We start from the raw sequence: 24926 nt of genomic DNA on the forward strand, positions 1-24926 counted from the left end.
TGCAATTTACTGCCTATGAATATTCAGGGATGTCTAAGGATGTCTGAACTTCATTTTTGTGATGTCTAAAATAAGGAGGTCTTATAATTCATGGAGTGTATGTGTGTGAGTGTATGTATGTTTGTGTGGGTGGGGTGGGTGGATGTCGTGTGTGCATGTGTGTGTGTGTGTGTATGTGAGTGAGTGTGTGTGTGCGGTGTGTGTGTGTGTGAGTGTATGTGTGTTTGTGTGGGTGGGGTGTGTGTGTGGTGTGTGTGTATGTGAGTGAGTGTGTGTGTGGTGTGTGTGTATGTGAGTGAGTGTGTGTGTGTGGTGTGTGTGCATGTGTGTGGTGTGTGTGTATGTGAGTGAGTGTGTGTGTGTGTGTGTGCAAGTGTACAGATCCACAGCATCCAAGCACAACGCAGAATGAATGGTAACTAAACCCATTATTGGCTGTGCATAGTAAGAAATACAAATGGAGTTTTCTTATCAAGTCGCTGTGCAGGTAGGAATGGAATGAATGACAGCATAGTCTACTGAAGAGTGTGGTGAGTAGTTCCTGATATAGCACGTCTGAGAGAAGAACTCAACCTAGCATTTTCAAAACAAACAGCAAACAAAAGACCGCCACAGTAAGATAGGCCAAGATTCGACATGGCGTGGAGGAGAACCATAATAACATGTACCCAGTTTTATACTTCATAAGTAACTTTGGGTGCATGTCCCATTGAGCCCCTTTATTTGGGACAGTGGACTACCTACCTGGCAGGGCCTATGACTGGTCTCTGGCCAATCTGATTCCTCGTCCTGTACCCCATGGCCCTTTTACTATGGTTTCCACCCTATCTCTGGTAGTTCTTTTCTCCCAGGATTAGTTCTGGGCCAGTTACAGGCTCCTGCATTCCCATTTCTACCTACAGCCAAACCTCGGGCCCCATTTGCTGCCCCTGGGAGCTGATCTTTAGTTCATGAACTACATTCCAAGAGACGGGAGGCGGTATGAGTCTAGACTTGGTCCTCTCACTCCATCCAGTGAGGTCCCTCCTCTTGAGAGGGACTCTTGACAATTAACAGTTATCAGGGGAGGGTGTCCCCTTTCCTCAGTGGTATCACGTTCTCCTTGCTCCAGGAAATAGACTCATACTTCTGCTTTTCTTAACCTTAGTGTCTCCACACAAAACCAAGCCACACAAGTAGATGGGGGAGTCGCTGAGAAGTGTGCCAGTGAGAGAGGGAGGCACTGAAGGGAGAGGCCCGAGGCTGAGAACTACTAACATTCACTCTGTAAGTGTAGGGAACTGGCAAACAATTAAAAAAGCTTTCAAAATGTGTCATGTAAAGGACTGAGGTGAAAACCTCACTGTTGAGTTAAGCAATCCTGGTGGCATCCTGCTCCCCCCAAAAAGTTCTTTCTTAAAAATATTTTTGCAGTCACCACATAAATTAGGAATAGCTTTCTATCCTGTCTTGCTCTTAACAGAGTTCGTGTTTGGAGCACACAGTCCTCCTGAGCACAGACAGATCCCAGGACAAGCTAGGGCAGAAAGGACCAGGAAGAAGGCAGCAGCTGAGACAAGATTCCTTCCAGGCTCGGTGCCTAGCTCTCACTTGGCCCACTGCCTGTCCTCATTAGTCCCAGCAAAATGAATCTGATTAGACACTCTGGCTTATTTTTGGCAACCACGGGCCAAGACTTACTCTCATAGCTGATACAATCATCGCCAAAGCTGCCGTTAGCGTTTGGAAGATTACTCCCTTTTCTGGAAGAGTTTGATGTCTGTGAAGCATTGTGACACATTAGACATCAACTCAAACACAGAACGCGCCCCTTGCCCCCCGCCCCCTTTCTTATCACTGCAGCCACCCTGGTTACTGGCTGGCTAAGACATGGTGCGAAAACTTCTTTATGGCTTCGATGTTTGTAAACTTAATGTTTTCTGAGTTAGTGAACCAACTTCTACAATCAGTGAGGCACAAAGGCCAGATTTGAATGTTATTAAATAGTCAGTTCTTGGCTTGTCTAAGGTCTGGTTAGCAGGGCTTTTTCATTGTTGTGATCTAAAAAAATTGTTATTTGTGTGACAGAGATTAATAACAGTAATAATAATGATAATAATAAATTATTTCTCTTTTCCCAATGAAACTGAATTGTTGAGCTAATACTCTCTGTAAATCTATATATATATATATGTATATATGTATATATGTATATATGTATATATGCATATATATATATAATTTCTGGAAAATAATGTTTACCAGTAAGACTAATTATCTTAGGTCACCAAGATACAAAAAATTGTGAGATTCCAAAGTATATCTGACATTTAAAATCTATTATGGAAAAGGTAGCATATTTTGTCAAACTTTTCAGTAAGTTATAATTAAATTTGTTTTGTTCACCAGTCGTCAGTTGGTTTGAAGATTAATCTATAACAAGGTGTCTGATTCATTGGGCATTTCATGAACGGCCAGGGAAATCCCCAAATGCCATCTCGGTCTGAGTCCACTCTGTATGTGAATCCTTGGTTTTGGTTTTGGTTTTTGGTTTTTGTTTTCTCGTAGCTGAGCCTTCCCTGTCCCAAGCGTTTCTTCCTGCTGCTTAGGCCACTAAGAGACACCTCAGGCTCTCCTTTCCAGCAAGGGAAAGAGACTGAGATCACTCCCCCAATATAGCTGTTTGCACAGCTGCTTGGTTAGGGACGTTTAGGATGAGAAAGTAGACTCTGGAGACAGAAAGGCCGAATGCTTCTGTGCTAGCCTCATGTCAATGGTGTTAAGTCAGCTATGCACAGCCCCATCCTTCAGATAAACATTGCCATCACCACCCAACAGTTGTGTGCACATCACAGAGGATCCAAGGATCTATCAGGCAAGAGATGCAATGTCCTGTGTGTGCAGAGGGACTAGGCACCCGCAGAGCAAGAGTTTCCTGTCTCCTATCTGAAATGACGGATAATGTAGATTCATGCACAGGATACACCTTTACATAAGTTACAGCTCCTAGCCAGAGATGACATACACCACCTAACAACCCGTATGATTAAAATACCGTGAACACAGTACTGGCCTGCTTAGTAGAGAATACAGAATTAAATACCTTCTAATGTCAGATATCTGGTATATGTACTAATGCACAATAAAAAAATGAATTCAGAAGAACAAAAAGTGCCAGTACATTTTGAGGACTCTACACTCTCTTTTAGGACTCTGAGTATACTCCACGTCTAATTTAGTTGCTGAAAACATGTACCATACAAAAATCAACAGATTAATTTTGAGAGATGTCGACATAGCATTCAGGCAGTCGACGGGACCTTGATGTACTGTGCAACAAACTTGGTGTCTAGAAACAACTAAAGGAGGCGGTAATAGGTATTCCATACAAAAGGGGAGCTTGTGTTTTGAATTTATGACCTTGGGAAAATACTCCAACCTTTCTGATCCTCAACTACAAATGGAGATAGAAAGTAACCCGCATTTCTCTCATGGCAAACACCTTGCGTGCAGTAGTCATTTGTGGATGTCTGTGTAGTGCTGACGATGGCACTTACATGAGTAGACAGTTAACTCCTTGGAGCAGTGCTGTGCACCTGCTATAGAAGAGGAATCTGAGGCTCATGCTAGTGAAATAACTTATATAACTCACCAAAAGTGTGAAGAATCAGAGAAATGGGTTCTATGAAGCACATGAGTCTTGGTTGCAACCAAAAATGGATTGTTTCTGCCCTTGGAGTCTACATGGAATCAAGAATAGACATTTAGGACAACTACACAATTATTTTTCAAATGTAGTTTACATATCTTTTAAAAGCTTTCTTTTATTTGTCTGTGCAGGCATGTGTATGTGTGCATAAGTGTGCATGTGTACACCTGTGTATGGGTACCCAAAAAGGCCATAACAGGATGTCAGATTCAGTTCTCAATAGAGCAGCAAGTGCTGTTCTACTGAGCTATGTCTCCTGAGACATTTCTCTGGCAAGTAGTGTGTGTGTGTGTGTGTGTGTGTGTGTGTGTGTGTGTGTGTGTGTGTGTGTGTGTGTGTGTGTTACTTGGGACTGACTCTAGTTTCATGCATACACACTACCAACTGACCTATATTCCTAGCCCCTAAACTTACCTGAATATTTGAGGGAAGGATTTTAAGCACCTATGGCTTTCAGTATGGTCAATTTTTCATCTTACCATGGCTTCTGTTCTAAAGAGCTGGCTAATCTGTAACGAAGAGAATCATCACAGGATTCTGTCCTGGCAGCTTCCCCACTTTCAGAACTGACAGGTGAGCAAGAGAAAGGAAATAATTACCTTGAAATAACTTCCTCTAGAATAGTGTTTGCTCAAACACTTCTCCCACTTACCAGAACACGGGGCTTCTCTGGAAATCAGCTTTGACAGTGACTTCATTTGTCATCTGTTCATCCATTTGATGTGTATTGTGTGCTTTTCACATTAAATACTCCACGAGGTGGAGACAGATTTTTCAATGGAATATCAAATGCTCGTTGTAAAGCTCTGAGATCATTTTTCATGAGACGGGCCAATTGACTTTTGGTGTGTGACTAAAATACTCATCACTACCACAGGTAATTATGTTGGCCACGAGTGTTAGTTTTAGAAAAATGGTCTTGGTATAATCTTATTGCCCACCACCTGACTCTATCTCTTCTCTTTCGCTTCAACAGATTGTTTCAACGTTCCACGTGACTGTCCGAGACGACAACAACATCGTTGTGTCTTTAGAAGCTTCTGATGTAGTCAGCCCAACCTCCGTGTATGTTGTGAGGGTAGCTGGCGAATCCAAAAACTATTTCTTCGAATTTGAGGAATCCAATGGCACACTGCCTCCTCCTGTGGTCTTTAAGGCCACGTATCATGGTCTTTATTACATCATCAGTCTGGTGGTAGTCAGTGGGAATGTGGTCACCAAACCATCCCGATCAATCACCGTGCTGACAAGTAAGAGTCCTGTGATGTCATTCTCTGTGCTCCTTCCCTCAGTGTGTCTTCATGAGGCCCTAGCTGAGGCAGAGTCCATCAGAGAGGCAGCATGCTTGGTTTGATATCTAATGACGTAGCTGTACGTTCTCCATTATATTAAGAAAACATCTCCTTACCCATTTGACAGTGTTCACTATTCACCATTTCCTTTTATTTTAAAATAATCTGTTTTAAGCCAAAAAAGTAAACTTCATTGACAATATATTTTAAGACTGAATGATAATTTCAGGTTAATAACAGGATCATGTACAACAAAACTTTAATGCATGATCCTGGATTGTTGTGTCTTGTTCCGGAACTTACGTTCCCATGCGAAGCTTTAATTGTACATTCTTAGCTGAGGACTTAGAAATGTGGTTATTTGTTTGCTCTTTGTTATTGAGCAGGGTCTTGCTACATAGCTTGGGCTGACTGTAACCTCCCTACCCTTCTAACTCTGCTTTCCAAGTGCTGCACACACACACATACACGCACTCACACGCACTCACACACATACACACTCACACACACTCACACACACTCACACACACTCACACACATACATACTCACACACACTCACACATATACATGCACTCATGATCACACACACACACTCACACACACATTCACACTCATACACATACATACACTCACACATGCACTCACACACACACACTCACACACATACACATATACATACACTCACACTCACACACATATGCATACTCACACATATACATATACATATACATACTCATACACACAAACACACATACACACTCATAAACACTCACACAAACATAAACACAGAGAGAGCACACACATACTCATACACATACACACTTGCACACATACACATAAACACACTCACACACATACACACTCACAGACACTCATACTCACACACACATATACATACTCATACACACATACACACTCACACACTCACACACATAAACACAGAGAGAGAGAGAGAGAGAGAGAGAGAGAGAGAGAGAGAGAGAGAGGACAGCCATTATCCCTCATCTCACCTTACATAAAATCTTAGCATCCCCTGTCCTAGAAACACCAGAAAGGTAAGATGAAATAGAGGGTTGGTGCTGATGTTGGGAAGGCATTAGCAATGGTCTTAACTGCAGGTGATTTCTGCCATGTTCTCTGACTTTAACATCACATCATCAGGTAACTAACGTATTTTTGGGTAGAAGGCAGAATGATCTCTGTAAGAGAGCAGTTTGTCATCAGAACAACTGAATACTTCGTCAAGGTCCCCTTTGCTCAATGCTTCAGTTTGAGCTTTTCAGTGGCTGCCACCGTTAAACTGTCCGTTACATGTGACCCTGGTGGACATGATTGGGGAAAGGGACAATGTGTCAATTTCTATTATGATAAAAAGAAATAACCAGAAGGATGAACCGAAAAGCAGTATTTTAACCCCACTGTCGAAAATTAATTAAAGTCTCATTGGCAGAATCCCAGGGTCATTATTAAATTCTGAAAATTAACAATGGCACAGACCCAAGAACTGCAAGGCTAATGGAGCTAAAGGAGAGAGCTGGCAACTAATTTAATTAAAGGGAGATCTCACCTTGTAAAATCCTGTCCTGTATTCCAGGGGAAAAAAAAAAGGTAAATCTGGACTGAGACTCAGGCTGTAGCTGTAGGTGCATAACAATGGCAACTCTTCAAAGGCGATATGGTGTCATCATTCACAATCACCCGGCTGGGAGTTAGGAGCTGTTCCACTCAGTTAGCTCAAAGCAGTTAAGCAAGAATAGGAGAAACTCGGGAGGGCAGAGACTAAGCACGGTGCAGAAGAGGATGGAGATGTCTGAGCCCTGTTCTGTCCCGACCGTTAGCGGTGTGGAGCCCTTCCCAAAGAGTGACGTCGGAAGATGTAGCTCTTTAGCTGACGGTTATTAGAGAAATGTGAAGGCCTCTGTGGTCAGTCACATCTGTGATCCCTTGGGACAGGAAGGCAGGAGGGTAAGGATGTCCCCATTACTCTCTACTGTGTATCAGATTCAAGGCTAACCTGGGCTTCATGAGGTCCTGTCTCTTCAAAAGACAAGACAAAAGAAGAAGCAGAGAGGAAGGAAATTAGACACACAGAATGAGAAGTCACAGAATGAGGTACAATTGACCATCATATATGGTTGCACATGCATATATGCACATGTAAAGACTAGAGGGCTATTTTGGCTGTCCTCCTCAGGAACACTATTCACCCTAATTTGGGGGACAGGATCTCTTGTTGACTTGGAGTTTGCCTATTCAACTAGACGGGTTAGAGAGTCAACCCTGGGGATAAACCTACATATCACTAGCATTGCGATTGCAAGTGTGGACTTTGTTTTTTATTTTACATTAATTTACCATGTGTGTGTGTGTGTGTGTGTGTGTCTGTCTGTCTGAGTCTGTGTCTGTGTGAGGGTGTGTGTATGTGTGAGTATGTGTATATATGAGTGTGTGTGTGTGTGTGTGAGGGTGTGTGTGAGTATGTATATATGAGTATGTGTGTCTCTGTGTGTGTGAGGATGTATGTGTGTATATGTGTATGTATATGTGTGTGTGTGTGTGAGGGTGTGTGTGATTATGGGTAAATGAGTGTGTGTGTGTGTGAGGGTGTGTGTGATTATGGGTAAATGAGTGTGTGTGTGTGTGAGGATGTGTGTGTGTGTCTGTGTCTGTGTGAGGGTGTGTGTGTGAGTGTGTGTGTGAGTATGTGTATATATGAGTGTGTGTGTATGTGTGTGTGTGTGAGGGTATATATGTGTGTGTGTATATGAGGGTGTGTGTGAGTATGTGTATATGAGTGTGTCTGTGTGCGCGTGTGTGTGTGTGAGGGTGTGTGTGATTATGGGTAAATGAGTGTGTGTGTGTGTGTGAGGATGTGTGTGTGTCTGTGTGAGGGTGTGTGTGTGAGTGTGTGTATGTGTATATATGAGTGTGTGTGTGTGTGAGGGTATGTATGTGTGTGTGTATGAGGGTGTGTGTGAGTATGTGTATATGAGTGTGTGTGAGTGTGTGTATATGAGTGTGTCTGTGTGCGTGTGTGTGTATGTGTGAGTATGTGTATATATGAGTGTGTGGGTGTGTGTGTGTGTGAGGGTGTGTGTGAGTATGTATATATGAGTATGTGTGTCTCTGTGTGTGTGAGGATGTATGTGTATATATGTGTATGTATATGTGTGTGTGTATGTGTGAGGGTGTGTGTGATTATGGGTAAATGAGTGTGTGTGTGTGTGTGTGTGTGAGGATGTGTGTGTGTCTGTGTGAGGGTGTGTGTGTGAGTGTGTGTATGTATATATATGAGTGTGTGTGTGTGAGGGTATGTATGTGTGTGTGTGTATGAGGGTGTGTGTGAGTATGTGTATATGAGTGTGTCTGTGTGTGTGTGTGTGTGTGTGTGTGCACATGCACATATGAAGATGCGCATTTGGAGGTCAGAGGACAACTTACTTGCAGGGATACGGTTTCTCCCCTCTCCTTTGTGTGAGTTATAGGGATTACATCAGTTCTTCAGGCTTGTCAGCAAGGGCCTTTACCTTCTGAGTCATCAAGTCAGCCCCACTCCAGGCTTTTAAGATGGATTCCAGGGATCAAACTTGAATGACTAAGCCATCTCTCCAATGGTGCTGGGTCCCATTTTAAAGTCTAAAGGGCACTATCTCAGATTGCAGAAGAAGTGGTAAGTGGGGAGTGTGAGAATTGTGTATAAAGGTGAGGGTGTCTAATATGAGACTTGAAGCAGCATCAGATGTGTTTGGGTATATATTATGAAAGAGAGACTTTAGTAACCTGGTGACTAAGGCTAACTCTGAACTCCAAACTCCCAACTCCCATTTTTAATGAGCTCCGGATTCATACCCACCACCGTTCCATTTTAACTTTCTAAAGCATTTGTGGTACCTGCTCGAGGGACTGACGCACTGCTCTTGAGGGCAAAAAGGACATTCGTTGCAGGAGTCAGACACATGCTGGAGCCTGTCCCCATGAAACAAGCTGTGACAGAGTGGGAGGCCCAGGGGCAGAGCTCTGATCTTTTGGTATAGTTGTTGTGAGTTTCGTGTTCGTAGAAAAAGTTGAAAAAATTAGACACAGAATAAATTGAGCACAGCAGACTCACATGACAAGTTCCAAAGTGCCCCGAAACCCTGGCTGTGATGCCTGGTTAGTATTTAATTCACAAAGACGCTTCCATTGAATAAGAGCATTTCAGGAGGAAAGGGCAGCCTTGGCAGAAAAAAGCCGTAACACCTGGGGATAACTGCTTAGGATCTAAGAAATGTTAGATCCATGCAATTGGTTCCTGTGTCAGGCGAGACCTAGAAGTGGTGGCTGCCAAAGTTGCAGAAGACACAGCTCAGAAAAGGTGACCAGAAACACAGCGAAAGATTATAAGTGCCGGGCAGGCGAGTGGAGACTTTATGTGATCCAGAACGAAGACAGATCAAAGGGATGACACGAGGTGATTTGACTAGGGAAAGGCTCTTGTAGCAGAGCCCCGGGCTGAAAGATGCTGAGTCTTGCTTAGACAACGGACAAATTACCAAACGGTGACGTGAAGTGGTGGTTCAAAGGCTGAGGTTACTGTCAAAGTCATCTGGATGTCATTTGCGTAGCCTTGAGCAGATGTGACTGCCATCTATGTCTCGGTTTTCAGATCTGTCACCCACTCTGGGAGCTAGCAACCACTTCTCCATAAAGCTCTGGATAGCACAGACATGAAACTCTACAGGCCCCAGGCTCTGTCCTGTAGCTGCTTGACTTAGCTGTTAATAACATGACCACAAGCTAGCCGGACATCGCTTTTATACTGCCTTATAGAGAGCGAAATTCGAACTTCAAATAATTTTCACGTCACGAGTTAATATTTCTCTGATTCTCATCAATCCACTAAAAGTTAAAATCTCACTATTATCTCCTAAAACATATAAAAGCAACTCCCAGTTCAGATTTGGTTTAGTAAGCTGTGGTCGGCCAGACTAACCTGCCCTACTGTTACTGTTTATAATAATAGTGCCTACTAGGTGCTGTTAAAAAGGAAATGTTTTACAATATATAAAATTATGTGTCTCTCCTGCTGATAATACAAAGCCAACAGAGTCCATAGGACATAGCATATGACCAACGAATAAAAGACTTACTAAGACATTGCATGAGAAATTGCTTGAGGGAACAAAGGAAACTTGCAATCAATTAGGAAGGGAAATATTGAGTTGGGGGTGGCTGGTTTGTGACAGAGATGCTAACTAAAGTGAGAGAGTCAAGTGGCATCTGGACTTATGTGTGTTGAAACAGAAAAATAAAAAGATAAGAAGGGAGAATGAACTCAGAAAGCTGCTAAAACATTCTAGGAAAAAGAATTGATCATGAACTAAGGCAGGGGCTGTAATGGTGTAAGGGAACCCTTCCTGTTCCCTGGGTGACCGTGGCCAACATACCTCTGGCTCTCATTGAGATACACACTGGTCAGGTCTCTAAGCATCTTCTAAACATGAAGTAGTGGCTTGGACTTGGGATTCAGAATCCATCTTTTCCCCCATTTCTGTCATCAGAAAGGAGGGGATAGTCATGTCTCCTTTCTTCCTCAAGAGACCTGCCCCAGGGACAGGCGTCCATTGCGGACCAGACCCTCACCTGATACAGTTACTCTTTTAGATTTCAGTTCGTTAAAGCTGTGGGTTTCCATCAACTGAGCACAGTAATGGCTCTTGTTGATGCGGGGCAGGGGGTGTTATTACAGAGCTCACACACCGGGCCTGTAACTTTCTCATGGAGAATAACAGCTGGGAGCATGTGGGCTGCCAAGAAGCCCTCACCTGTGTGTGCTGGTGCTGCCTGTAGGAAATTAAATTTCAAATTACGCCAGCTCACATCCACACACCCCTTCCTCCCTGGTTGCTGTGAATGTCTCAAAGACGATGAAGGAATACAAAATATCCTGAATTGACAAATGATTTAAGATTATGTCAAACATTTCATTAGAAAGGAACAAGACCTTACTGTGTGTCATATTTTTATTATTTATGAAAAGCAAAACAAAAAGGCAGATTCACATCAGGATTGCTGGTCAAAGGAGGACACCAACGTATTATTCAGTCATCTACACTTTGCTCTTCTCATAAAATCAAAAGAAAGCGAGAGGCAAGGACCAGGTTTGAGAGCACACTTGTTTTCGAGTCATAACAGAAACTGAAACTCAGGTGGAGTATGGAGGGCGCCTTGAGGCCTTGAGGAACTGGACCTCTGTGCTCTGGGCATAGGAAAGATAGTTCTGAGTTGGGAGTGCAGAAGATCAAAATGCTCTACCCCAGACCACATAGCCAATCTCAGGGTTTGGCATTTGACCGCGCCTTGCGACTGGCGTTGGTAAAAGCCCATGACAAGCTTGGTAGCATTCACAATATGAAGGATCCCAGAATGACTGACAGCCATGGCGGTTGAGGGGGGACAGTGACTGAGCTGCAGCAGAGGCCAAAAATAAATAAATAAATACATACATACATACATACATACATACATGAGTAAGAATATCAAACTAGCAAAACTATATATGTGATCTTATACAGACATAAAGATCAGAATGGTATCCATTTCCCAGCAACCATTAAACGAAAAGCGGCATGAACAAAGTATGTAGAACAGATACAACAGAACTGAAACCTTCTGCAATAAAAACATAATTATTTAAGTTAAACTAAAATTTTGTTTTGCTGACATTTCTATTTAAAACATTCTTTCGTATAATAGGTTTTGAACATGTTTGCCATCTCCCCAACTCTCCACCCCAGTTCCTTTCCATCCCCCAATCTTTAGGCTTTTTCTCTCTTTTCTTTCTAAAAACAAAATCGAAACAAACACTAAGACACAAAATGCCAAAACAAACGAACTAAGTAAAACCCACGGAGTCTGTTTTCTGTTGGCCCGTTATTTCTGTGTACGGAGCCTGCTCTGATATAGTGGACATGCACAGTTACACCTCACTGGAGAAAACAGATCTCCCTGTGCTAGCAGGCGTCGCTTGCCCATAGCCTCCTGTTAGGGTGGGATTTCGTCTACTGCCATTTCTCAGGGCCAGGATCTCATCTGGCTGGAACCTATGCAGGCTCCGTATGCACTTACCCGCACACCAGCACAATCAGGTTAGAAACTCTTTAGCAACATTGCATGCACCTGAAGATATGTTCAGCCCCCATCTAGGTAAAGGAGCAGGGCCCCTACAGTATTGAAACTATATTTATAGGAAGTGAAAACAGGCCCTCTACTAAAAGAATAAACTGGATAGTTTGTAAACTTATAAACAGATGCTCAACGTTTCCCTTGAGTACTTGCGCCAAGCTGGTCAAATCTCAAAATAACATTAAATGATAAAATCAAGCTACAGATGTGGATGCTCACAGCCAATCATTGAACTGAACACGGGGACCCCAGTGGAGGGGTTAGAGAAAGGACTGAAGGAGCTGAAGGGGTTTGCAACCCCATAGGAGGAAGGACAAAATCAACCAACCAGATACCGGAGAGCTCCCAGGGGCTAATCCACCACCAAAGAGTACACATGGAAGGACCCATGGCTACAGTTGCATGTGTACCAGAGGATGGCATTGTCTGGCATCAATAGGAGGAGAAGCCCTTGGTCCTGTGAAGGCTTGATGCCCCCGTGTAGGGGAATGCCAGGGTGGGGCAACGGAAGGAGTAGGTGGGTGGGTGGGTGAGCACCCTCATAGAAGCAGAGGGAGGGGGGATGGGAGAGGCAGTAAGGGGATAACATTTGACATGTAAATACATAAAATATCCAATAAAAAGGAACAATGACATTACAATATAAGGTTATTAATATTGTAGATAATATAATAAACATTAAGTAATACAGGCTTCATGTAAATGGAGAAGACTTTCAAAACACAATGGAAAAGAAAGACACCAAATTTAAGGTAATATGTTATCTCCAGTCCCAGTGGAGGAAGAACGGCCCTGGGTTTGTTAAATGTGTGGGGAAGATTCAAGTACACTTTAGAATTTTTTGTTGTTGTTGGGTTTTTTGTTTGTTTGTTTGTTTAAGCAAGATCCCATGTAGTAGAGGCTGACCTCAAACTTGATATGTAGCTGGAGATGAAGACTTAAACTCCTGATCCTCCTGCCTCCACATACCAACTCCTGAGATTACAGGTGTGTGGCCCATACCTGGATCTATGTGCCTTGCTACTTTGGAAAAATAAGAGTTTCCGAGAGTAAGGAAGTAGTTGATGAAGAAGGGTGCCAAGTCAATTGTGTTGTCTAGCAGCTCCATTCTCTGGTCCAGCCTGGCACCTCAGAGCAGGAAGGCATCAGTGGAAGAGCTGGTGGAGAAAAAGAGGATTGAATTATTGGGATCTTACTTGGTCATCCCTGAAACATGGGTGGACCAGGTTGATTCAGTGTATGACACATGACATAATTTCCAACTGTAAAAGAAATAAGGATAGTGGTCGGACAGGGAGTGAAATATTTTTAGCCTGGGCACTTGGGTTCTATTAGTAATCCTTACATAGACTACACCTAGGCATAGGGCTGACAGTTTTCAGCTCAGGCATGTGTCATAAAGCTAGGAGGAATCTACCCGACACACATGTAAACAGGGTGATAACGTGCTTTTACTTTAAAGCTTAAACGGCTCGACCGCAGAAGATCAGGAGGAATCATAAACAGACAAACATAAGCAAACAAACAAATACTCTTGTGTATCTTGAGTTTAAGTTTGGCAATGGTTGACCTCACACCTCAGGGGAGCAAGGAATGACTGGCTGTTCAAGCTCCCGTTTCGGTGACTAGCGGGAACCTTAGTAATGGTTGGACTCTGGCCATGGTGGAGTTCACACGGTGTAGTTGTTATGAGCTTTTAGCTTCTGCTCTGGTTGTTTCCTCTCCTTTTACTTTCAGTATTTTTGTTTTTGATTCACTGACAGTTTTAAGCATGTAAATAATGAGTTTTATGTTTATGCCCCTATCACCATCTGGTTTCCCCCACTCCCTCTTCTGTTATGAACATTTCTTCCTTACAAATCTTCCTCTGGTGTGTGTGTGTGTGTGTGTGTGTGTGTGTGTGTGTGTGTGTGCATGTGTGTGTGTGCGCATGTGTCTGTGTGTGTGCCTGTCCCTGTGTGAGTCTGTCTTTCTGTTTATGAGTGTGTATGTATATATATATATGTGTGTCTGTCTCTCTGTCTCTCTGTCTCTGTCTCTCTGTCTCTTTCTGTCTCTGTCTGTCTGTCTGTCTATCTGTCTCTCTCTCTGTGTATGTGTGTGCATGTACATGTGATGCGCCATCCTGGGCATCGAACTCCAGTGCACTGAAAGAGTAGTATGGCGCTCTTAACCTATGGGCCATCTCTCCAGACCTTATAATATTTTTTATAAAATTATTCAAATAAAATATATCTACTATCTCTTTTGGAAGTGTGGAGAAACTGTCTATTTACACAAAAGTGATGTTTGTAGGGCATATAAAAGATCACGAGCTTCTTAAAATGTGTGTTTCGAATGTTTCATGATAAATTAAGACCAAGCAAATTAAGAATATTCTTAAGCTCCTGTAGAAAGGGTCTTGGTGAGCGTGATATAAATGACTGTATGCAGGACGCTGAGTGGTCGCTACTCTTTTCCATAACAGAAAAACCTCCAAAGTCACAGAAAGAAACAAATGATCACATAAATATTTATCATTGCCTACAGCCAAATATATTTTCTGTTACCTGTTACTGATAATCTAATTTTGTTGTCACAAGGAAAGGGAAAAGGAAGAATTTGCTGATACAGACAGATGCTACCACAAACCTCTTAGACTGCACATGACGAGCAGTATAAACTCCAGGTCTGCATCATGTTCATCTATTGAAATCAAACTTAAACAGTTGTGGTCTCTAATGTCCAAAGCTGTTGTAAGCAAGGAACAGAAAGACGAGTCTAGAACTATTTCTAAAGCAGACGGTGTCATCTCAAATGCGCTCTGTTAACTGCTGCCAACGCTAAGGCCAACACTTCGTGGGCGAACCCTGAGAAGCTCGCTGTGAACGGAATTTAAACATAATTATAAATGTGGGGGTAAGATGGTATCAGTTCATGGATTAATGATGTTTCTCCCCCTCCCCTCCCCGCCACCTCTCTTTCCTTGGTAGAACCCTTGCCCGTAACCAGTGTGTCTATATATGACTATAAGCCTTCTCCTGAGACAGGAGTACTGTTTGAAATTCACTATCCGGAAAAATACAACGTGTTCAGCAGAGTGAACATCAGCTACTGGGAGGGGAAGGATTTCAGGACGATGCTGTACAAAGGTAAGATGCAAGGAGGTTGGAGAAAATCGTGGCCTTTTCTTTTCAGATTTTTTTCTTTTTCCGGATGATCTTCTTGCTTACGCTAAGCAAGAATTCACTGAGGAATTCTTTACCTACAAATGAACCATTAAGAAACAGTTATTGACTCAAGGAAATCTTCTTGTGAGGACTCAGAACATCCGGCTCATTAGTCGAGAATTGCGAGCCATACATACAATGCCGAGAAAGTCTCAGATTGGTTTGAAGTATAAGTTGTTCTTGCCAAAGGCAATATAATATGCCTGCTTCCGGAAATAAAGTCAAAACAATTTAGCAAAAACTTCGTTTACAACAGTTGCCAGCACGAACACCCCAAGCGTCTGTAGCAAGTGGGCAACTTGCACCCCATTTCCTTAGAGAGGGTCCGAGATTATTCTCAAAAACTTGGGGGGGTTGGGGATTTAGCTCAGTGGTAGAGCGCTTGCCTAGCAAGCAAGGCCCTGGGTTCGGTCCCCAGCTCCGAAAAAAAAAAAACAAAAAAAACGGGGTGGTATTTTGGGTTCCTATGTGACCACGCACCACATAAACCAACGAACATTTTACATGAAACACTTTCGACAACAGAAAAACATCCCCCGTAAAATGGCTGGGAAATTTTGTCATAAAGGAGTAAAATACTTCAGTTTTTCTCTTAATAAAGAGCCAAATTAACCTAACCTCCATAATTCTTGCACAGACAGAACATTCGTAAGAGAGAAATCAATTTAAATTGTGTTGAATCTTGTTAGGAATGCTGACAGGGAAAAAGAAACATTTTCAGGATGAAGGGCCCAGGTTCCAATTTTCTCTCTAGTCTTCTAGTCTTTATTGAGCATGCCAGACATACTCAATAAAGGAAACACTATTCTGTGGATATTTGAATTTAACTGGGACTTTCTCCAAGTATGCGACATTAAGAAGCTCCTAATTTTAATGTGGCTGATCCTTTCCTGCACAGACTTCCTGAAGGGGAAAACCGTGTTTAATCACTGGCTCCCGGGGATCTGCTACAGTAACATCACTTTCCAGCTGGTTTCTGAGGCGACCTTTAACAAAAGCACCCTGGTGGAGTGCAGTGGTGTGAGTCACGAACCCAAACAACACAGAACAGGTGAGTCACCAGACGAGTCCGACGGCATCACAAACAACTGCGTTTTATTGTTGTATGATATATATATATGTTCATATACATACATATATAAATTAGGTTGCTATGTATTCATTTTTTTTTTTGGTTCTTTTTTTCGGAACTGGGGACCGAACCCAGGGCCTTGCGCTTCCTAGGTAAGCGCTCTACCACTGAGCTAAATCCCCAGCCCCTATGTATTCATTTTTAATGCTTCTAAGAATTTTTTTCTTAATAGTTCTAAGAAACCTTTGGTCACATAACTAAGGGAGAATTTATTTTTATGACAAAACAAAGTTTGTGGCCACATTAAAGATACCTAAACAAAATACGCAGGAGGAAAAATCTAAAATAAGTAACTGTAAGCTTAGTTCTTGCATGTTTTAATAAAAATGTGGGTGATAGTCTTAAATGGTGTAATCAAGCCACACAGCTGGACCCGGTAGATATTCTTATTCTATCCCGTGACCAGTGTCCACGTAGAGGAAAGGCAGACAGCAGACGTCCTAGCCTAGATAATTGACTCCTGAAAGAAATCATTAGGACCCAGGCATATATAACATTTTCACTGCTAATTCTATTAGCATCAGTAATACGGAAAGCAACCGTGGAGCTCGGAAGAGTTGGAGAGGAAGGGGTTGGGATCGAGAGGATCAAAATACACTGCAGAAATTCTCAAACTACTAAAAGGAAACACAGGAAAGCTATAATGGTATCGGGTCACGGCTAGAGGAATGAATTCATAAAATACATACTACCAAGCATCCATTGCTTAACCGGTGCCGTGTGTACCTGGCGTGTTCAGTGATCTTGCAGAGTCCACTCTCATGAGTTCGGGACTGAGTGAGAACAGAGCTTAGACCTCCCCAACCCCCGCCCCGAGACCCTTTCTGTCTGGAATTCTGACACTAAATGACGAGTTCACCTTACGTTAACATTGGCTAACATATGTGCAATCTTCATACTCGGTTCTGGCAAAGAGACGTTAATAACTACGCTTTCCAACCTGGGTGGTATCCTAACTCGAAGATGACAAGGTAAAGACCAATGAGACAGGCAATCTGTCCTCAGAAATGGTGTCATCTTACTCTAAAGGCAACATGGAGGCAGAATGAGATCCGTGTCACGTGACCGCTTTGACGGTATTTAACAGCACAAATGAGGCGGAGGTTCATTTTTTCCCCTCAAAAGTCATAGAGGAAGGTCTTTGAGGAGCTGTTGAAGGCAGAGAACGTACAGGCTGTCTTCATGATTTGCTGTCTCCAGAGAAAACACATTTCTACGATCCATAGTTCCCATGCACATACAGCTCACTTCGGAGATGGGAAACGAATTTCATATTCCCACACTGGAAGCTGCATCTCTAAGAACCCCCTGGTAGAGCCGGGCTGGTGCAGCTCCATCATATAGAGCATGCATTCCGATAGCTGCAAACAACTGCTTCTAAATTTAGCTTTTCGAAAATGATTTGCAAGGGACGGAGACACATATCATCTTAAAGCAGGATCGTGGTGGGCCAAGGAGTGTTTGCATCACTGTACTCGAGAAGAAGTTAAATTACCACGTCAACACATGCAGTAGAGCAAGTCACCACCCTCGAAGTGTGACTGGTGAGAAGCTAAGAGATAGAAGTAAATATATGTATTCTGTACGATGTTAGAAGCTTCTGTATGGTTGGCTTAAAAACCGTTCTTCCCAACACGTTCTCTATGGCTGCCTAGTTGGCTCAGATTGTAGAGGTACTTAACTACCATGGTTAGCCATCAAAGTTCAACCTCTGACCTGCAGACAGAGTAAAGACAAAGTAAAGACCAATGAGACAGGCAATCTGTCCTCAGAAATGGTGTCATCTTACTCTAAACTGTTTCAAGTTATTTTCAGATCTCCCTGTGTATCATGAGGCATGTGGCACTCTCTCTCTCTCTCTCTCTCTCTCTCTCTCTCTCTCTCACACACACACACACATGCACACACACGGTAAAGTTTTTAATTTTTTTCCTGTGTATAAGAAGTAAAATTAAGACACACTCGATAATTGTGTGTTGGATTCATGAATAAATAAATATTCAGTTCAGAGATAAAAGTTACCCGGGAAATGAAAACTCTCTCTTCCACAGCGCCGTATCCCCCTCGAAACATCTCTGTTCGCTTTGTCAACTTGAACAAGAACAACTGGGAAGAACCAAGCGGGAGCTTCCCCGAGGACTCGTTCATCAAACCGCAAGACGCGATAGGAAGAGACAGACCCTTCCATTTCCCCGAGGAAACCCCTGAGACGCCCGCCAGCAATGCGTCTTCCGGCTGGCCTGACCCGAACGGCACTGAGTATGAGAGCACATCTCAGCCCTACTGGTGGGACAGTGCATCCGCGGCCCCTGAAAACGAGGAGGACTTCGTCAGCGTGCTGCCAGCGGACTATGACACTGAGGCCACGCTCGGCAGGACAGAGAAACCCACAGCTGACCCTTTCTCTGCCTTCCCCGTGCAGATGACTCTGAGCTGGTTACCACCAAAACCGCCTACAGCCTTCGATGGCTTCAATATCCTCATAGAGAGGGAAGGTGAGGCCTGGGAGTGGGGAAGAGTAAAATGGAACTGGGTAGCACAGGGTGGGGTGGGGGGTGGGGGACCTCAGGGAGGAAGATTGACGGACATAGTCAAAGGGAGACTTTAATTGCCTGCTTGGTGTAGCCGGAGAGCAGAAAACCAAAATACATAGATTGGATCAGAACCTTCAAATTTGGGTGATTTGCAAATTGCAATGATTGCAAGTTCTACACACGTCTCTACCCGGCATGTCACATACCCCAGGCCACCAAAAAGGGCCTTATGTTTAGAAGGACTTTTTACAAGAATAGGGCCATCAAAACATATTTCAGAACACCCTTAAGGAGTGCTATTTGCCTGTATGCAAAATTGTGGGGCATGTGAGGAAGAGTCTTCCTCCAAAGTGAGTCCTTCTTCTAGATGTGCGTGTTCCTTAGGCAGTTGGAAGGAGTTGCAGCCTTTGGATCTGGTGATCAGATTTGCCCTGAGAAGCTGAGAGTAAGTGGAAAATATGCAGAAGACAGTGTCCGCACTCTAGTCAGTACACTACGTTCTGATCATCCATCATTTGAAAAAAAAAATGTGTGTGTGTGTGTGTGTGTGTGTGTGTGCGCGCTGTTTTTAAGACAGGTTCTCATGTAGCCCAGGCTACTCTTAAATTTGATACGTAGCTGAGGATGACCCCGAACTTCTGACCTTCATACCTTTACCTCCAGGTGCTGAGATTATAGGTGTTTGCCAGTATGTCTTCTAAGCTCTCTATTATTATATGTTTATTATATGTTACATATATATGTGTATATATATGTATATATATATATATATATATATATATATATATATATATATATATATATATATATCATGTATTCATTGTAGTCCACACATTTGTGAAAATGGAGCCAGCTCCACTGTTGACCACCAGACTTTTTCTGTTATTGTTTGCTAGGACTTGACTAGTGCTCTGTCATTTCTATTTTCCTGTCTGGCATCAGGGTGACATGGGGTTGTCATGTCATCAAGTTTGGAGTTAGAAAGGCAGCCTTCATTTCATGGTGTGCAATTAGAGTCGTGCCGGCTGACTGTGGAAGGTGGTTAATTTCAGTTTAGTGAAATGAGACTAAATATCTCTTTATTCTCAATCCTACGTAATAGTCATCGGCGGCACTCTAAAGCTGCATAAAATTGGAGCTGTCGCTTTAGGTATTTACGTCAAAAGTCGTCATGAGAGTGACGTCATGTGGCTGTCTTTGTTTTGCTTTGTTTTTTGTTGATCAACAGCTCCCTTCATCTTCTTCTGTTCCTCGGTTTACTCCCTGGAACAGAGTGTCTTGTAACTCAGGATACCTTTTTACTGCCCGTTTTCAAGAAAGTTCAATTAAATCGAGCGTTTTTCTGAGAATACTGTGCTCCTTTGAAGTCAAGTAATAAAGGGTTTCAGATGAAATACCACGCATCAGGAGACAGGTGCGGAACAAATATCACCTCCAATGGTGCGGGAGTGAATAGAGGAAGAAAAATAAAACCTTTTAAACTAGAAGTCACGAATATTAAAAAAAATGATAATTTAATGCTACAGGGAATTTGTGAGGTATTTAATGAGTGCTAGTTATTTCTCCTCTTCCAGCGAGGACAGTGGATGCCGCCTTGGCCCACGAGTCCATTTCTCTTTTGTACATGATTCTGTCAGGTGGGTGTGGGCAACATACCGTGCCTCCGTGCGGTGGATTTGAACACTATCATTTAGGTCTGATATTTTACGGGTTTATAAATACAATTTGAATTTGAGTTGCGTTTTCTCACTTACAATCGGCCTTTGCTTTAAAGGTTATGGTTGAGCTTGGAATATAAGAGAGAAGGAAAATAATAAATGCAAATTTTACAAACCTAATCAGTGTACCTATTCCCTGGGCCTCCCTAGCATCGATCCAAGTGTGTCCTCACTCTATTTTCTCTCTGCCTTTCACCTTTGATCCAGGGAACTTTACCGACTATTTGACAGTGGATGAAGAAGCCCACGAGTTTGTTGCCGAACTGAAGGAGCCTGGAAAGTACAGACTCTCAGTGACAACCTTCAGCTCCTCGGGAGCCTGTGAGACTCGGAAAAGCCAGTCAGCAAAATCGCTCAGCTTCTACATCAGTGAGTAGCCAAGGGATGATCATGCACTCACGGGGGAGCTTGAACAATGAAACCCGGGAGGTTGATTCTGCACTGAGGGAGCTACCCAGGAAACTGTGGCGTTAATGATGCTTGGCTGTCAATAATTCAGCAGCCCCAGGAATCCTGGGGATTCCTCAAGGTCAGGAGAGGCCGTTAATCAGGAGGAGATACTTATATGTTTAATGGTAGCAAATCTGCTCAGAAAGTTAACCGTTTTTTTTTCCCCACTGTTGTGATAATTGAATGTTTATTAAACTGACCTTCCATGCCAGCCATAACCGTGTCTCCGAGGATGTGCACACACAGCCTGGGAAATAGGATTTTTTGTTTGAGGCTGTAATAAAATTTAGCATTATGGGATTATGTGGGGAAAATCTTATTAGAGTATTGAACTTGTGGAGAGCTCAAAAATTTCAAGCCGATTCAAGCCTTCAGGGTATCCAGACAGTCAGCAGGAGAAGGTCCAGTGTCCTCAAGTTCCCAGAGCTGAGTTTTGGGGAGGCTTCTAGCTACACTGTGAGCGATAATAATGAAGGTGTAGTTTTCAGAACTGACCAAGTAATGTGCGTCCACTCTGTAGATAAGCTATGGTTATTGGCAGTCCAAGTGTTAGACATCAGTTACTTCACTTGCCAGATGATAAGTGTATCTTTAGATTAACAGAAAGAAAAATAAGAAAACAGATTAAAGATAATTAAAGATACCCATCTAAAAGTCTGTATAATGTGTCTCCTCCTTCCTAAGAGCCAAATACTACCTTGCTTCAAATAACCCTCAAAAGGTAGGTAGACAGAGACAGGAGATCAGTTCACTTAGCAGTTCAAACACATTAAACGCATGCCCACATAGTGTGTATTCACTTGAGGAGTGAAGCATGCGGCCACCGAGAAGCCTCCAGAGCCTTCGAAGTGACCAAAGGACATTGGGAATGGCCTGGTGTATGTATCAGATATGAGGAATGTTTCTTTATGAGATCCCTTGAGACAGAAAATCAAGATGGGTCTCCAGTCTTACCATTCATCTAAAATTGTTTTGCTAGCCAGGAGGTCACCTCGCCCAGGTGCACAGCAAATGCTGGTGGCTGCCATGAAAGGTCAATTAATAGTGTCCCCATGTTGGCCGTTCAGTGGGTTTCACAACACAGATCATAAATCATAGAACTTAGTATGTGGTGTTTATCGCATTTATTGTGTCATATTTTCTCATGCTAGATTCTAAAACTCTTTGCTTGTTCTGTGTGTATGGGGTGGGACATACATACATACCACAATACATATATATGTTCCACACGTACATATATTCTGCACTTGTGGAATCAGAGGAAAACTCATGGGAATTGATTCTCTTCTTCCACCAAGTAGAACCTAAGGTTCCAACTCAGGCCATTAGACTTCCCAAGAAGTGCCTGACCCTTCTGAGCCATCTCTCTGGCCCTCAGCTCCCTTCTTAACAAGACTTGAAATGCCACTCACAATACATCAGAATTGTTCTTACACATTATTTCAAATAGATGTATTTTATATATGAAAATTTCCTTTGTTAATAAAAGAATGATATTTTATGTGCCTAAAATATCCCATTTAACTGCATAGATGCCTAGTACAGTGTATATGCTTTAAAAAAACAACTAGACCATAGATACAAATACTTATTTATACTTCTTGGGTAGGTGAATAGCACTTGTGGTCCATATTACTGACCAAGCTATTCCGACATTCTGATGAGATTAATAGCATTAAGGTTTATATATGCCACTGCATTATGATTTACATTTGTATACTTGGAGGCTTTTCCCGAAGATGAGAATGTTGGTACAGCCTGCTGTGGTCCTATCAAGAGAATATTGGTTTTCAGTATTGGGGGCTGAATGTAAAGCCTTGTGTGTGACAGACAAGTGCTGCACCACTGTGCTGCATCCTCGGTTCCCTTTAATGCTTTTTATTTTAAGACAGGTCTCACAGTTCTGAGTTCCACATCAGAACTCTTGATGGAGTCTAGATGAGTCTTGATCTCTCCATATGTCTGCCTGGCTCTCCAGGGGATATAGTTTACATTGCCCGACTTGGAAGAACATGCCTAGGATTCCCATTTTTGTCAAAGTAACTTTTATTTCCCTGTTCTAATTCTTGTCTTTGAGGCTTACTGCCTTTGTCTGCTAACCTAGGCCTAATTCTAGAAGCTTCTCGCCTCTGCACAATCTTATCTAGGCCTAGAGTGTTTTCAGCCTCTGAGACTTCCTAGTCCTTTCTGAACTCTGGCTGGCTGCTTCAACTCAGCTCTTGTGGCTCAAACTCCTCTCCAAGCTGACTGCTTCGATCTGGCTTCTCTCTCTCTCTGCCTCTGATTGAGTTGCTCTGCTAGGCCTCAACCTAACCCTGGCAATCTGCTCTAATCTTTCGGCTCCTCATTCTCCAACTCCTTCTTTCTTCGTCTGTGTCTAGCTTGGTCTCTCTCTCTCTCTCTCTCTCTCTCTCTCTCTCTCTCTCTAACCTATCTCTGTAAAAACCCCCTTTTCCTCTTTTTCTCTCTGTACTGCCCCTTAGCACCTTCCCTTTCCTCTCTCTTCTCATGAGAGTTGGTCGTATCTTAACCTGTCAAATCTTTCTCTGATTCATCACTTTGTCTGCCACTCAATTAGATATCACTTTCAAACATGGCTGCTTCCTTCTACCAACTTTACTGTAATTGTTTGGGGTTAAAGGTTTGTGCTAAGCATACCACAACTAGAAACAGGTTCTTTTTTTCAGTAAATAACACAATCTCTGGGCTCATGGTGTGATCAAATATTCTGTAACACATTTTTTTTTCATGAAAATCTCCGAGCTATAGGAAGTGAAACTGTTATTCTCACATGTTTTAAGACCAAGACTTGAACTTAAGGTTGTCTGATGATGTCATATTCGTGGTACTCGCAGTGTTGGCCAGCTATGCTGCCTGATCCAGACACTCACTGTCTCCATGACATTGAGTGGGGCATCTGAGTCTTTGGGCTTCGGCTTCAATCTCCTTATTAAGGCATGAAATCTCTTACTGTGTGTTTACTTTTTTTTTTTTTTTTGGTTCTTTTTTTCGGAGCTGGGGACTGAACCCAGGGCCTTGCGCTTCCTAGGCAAGCGCTCTTCCACTGAGCTAAATCCCCAACGTGTTTACTTTTTATGTATGCATGTATTTAGTTTTGAGCCAGGGTCTCATGCAGCTAACCCAGGCTAACTTTAAATTCACTGTGCAGCTGAAGAGGATCTTAAATTTCTGATCATCTTATCTTCGCCTTCTAAGTGCTGGGATTACAGATGTGGACCCCCAACACGGGTTATGGGATGCTGGGTATCAAATGCAGGGCTTTGCACATTTTAGAAAAACATTCAAACAACCAAATTACACCCCTAGCCCACCAACGCCCCTTTTGCTTCTAACGTTCTGCCTGGTCCATTCACACATAGCAGAAACTTCAGAAGCAACGAATCACTTGTGGGAAGCTGCACCACTGATATGGGAAAGCAAGAACCTTGGGCCAAATTTCAAGCCAACACTTTGCATGGGTCCATAGTATTCCATCCAGGGAACCGTATACATGGTTAAGAGCATGGAGTTATAAAGTTCATTGTGTGAGAATTCCATGCATGTGTATGAAAATGTTTTGATCAAATCCAACTCCTAACCCCTCAAAGCATCGGTTTTTAAAGATCAGACTTCACATTTGTAAATCATAAATCTCCTTAACCCCCTTGCCTGAATTTCTTAATTTAAACTTGAGGTGGAAGACCAGTGCTCTTCTCATAGACACGTGATAAGAGTTGG

At 42.8% G+C, this 24926-nt stretch overlaps 1 protein-coding gene across 4 annotated transcripts in view; it reads left to right on the plus strand.

Moving 5' to 3' along the window:
* The window catches only part of Ptpro (protein tyrosine phosphatase, receptor type, O), a 210925-nt gene that overhangs the window by 108143 nt on the left and 77856 nt on the right, over window positions 1–24926 (plus strand). For all 4 annotated transcript variants that reach the window (XM_087659074.1, XM_087659075.1, XM_087659076.1 and 1 more), the window contains 5 exon segments: window positions 4665–4938; window positions 15118–15276; window positions 16253–16405; window positions 18538–18981; window positions 20946–21107. In XM_087659074.1, the coding sequence (XP_087515200.1) occupies window positions 4665–4938; window positions 15118–15276; window positions 16253–16405; window positions 18538–18981; window positions 20946–21107 (1192 nt within the window).

This window comes from Rattus norvegicus, chromosome 4 (genome assembly GCF_021556685.1).
Source record: "Rattus norvegicus strain SHRSP/BbbUtx chromosome 4, alternate assembly SHRSP_T2T, whole genome shotgun sequence".
NCBI classification, from domain to species: Eukaryota; Metazoa; Chordata; class Mammalia; order Rodentia; family Muridae; genus Rattus; species Rattus norvegicus.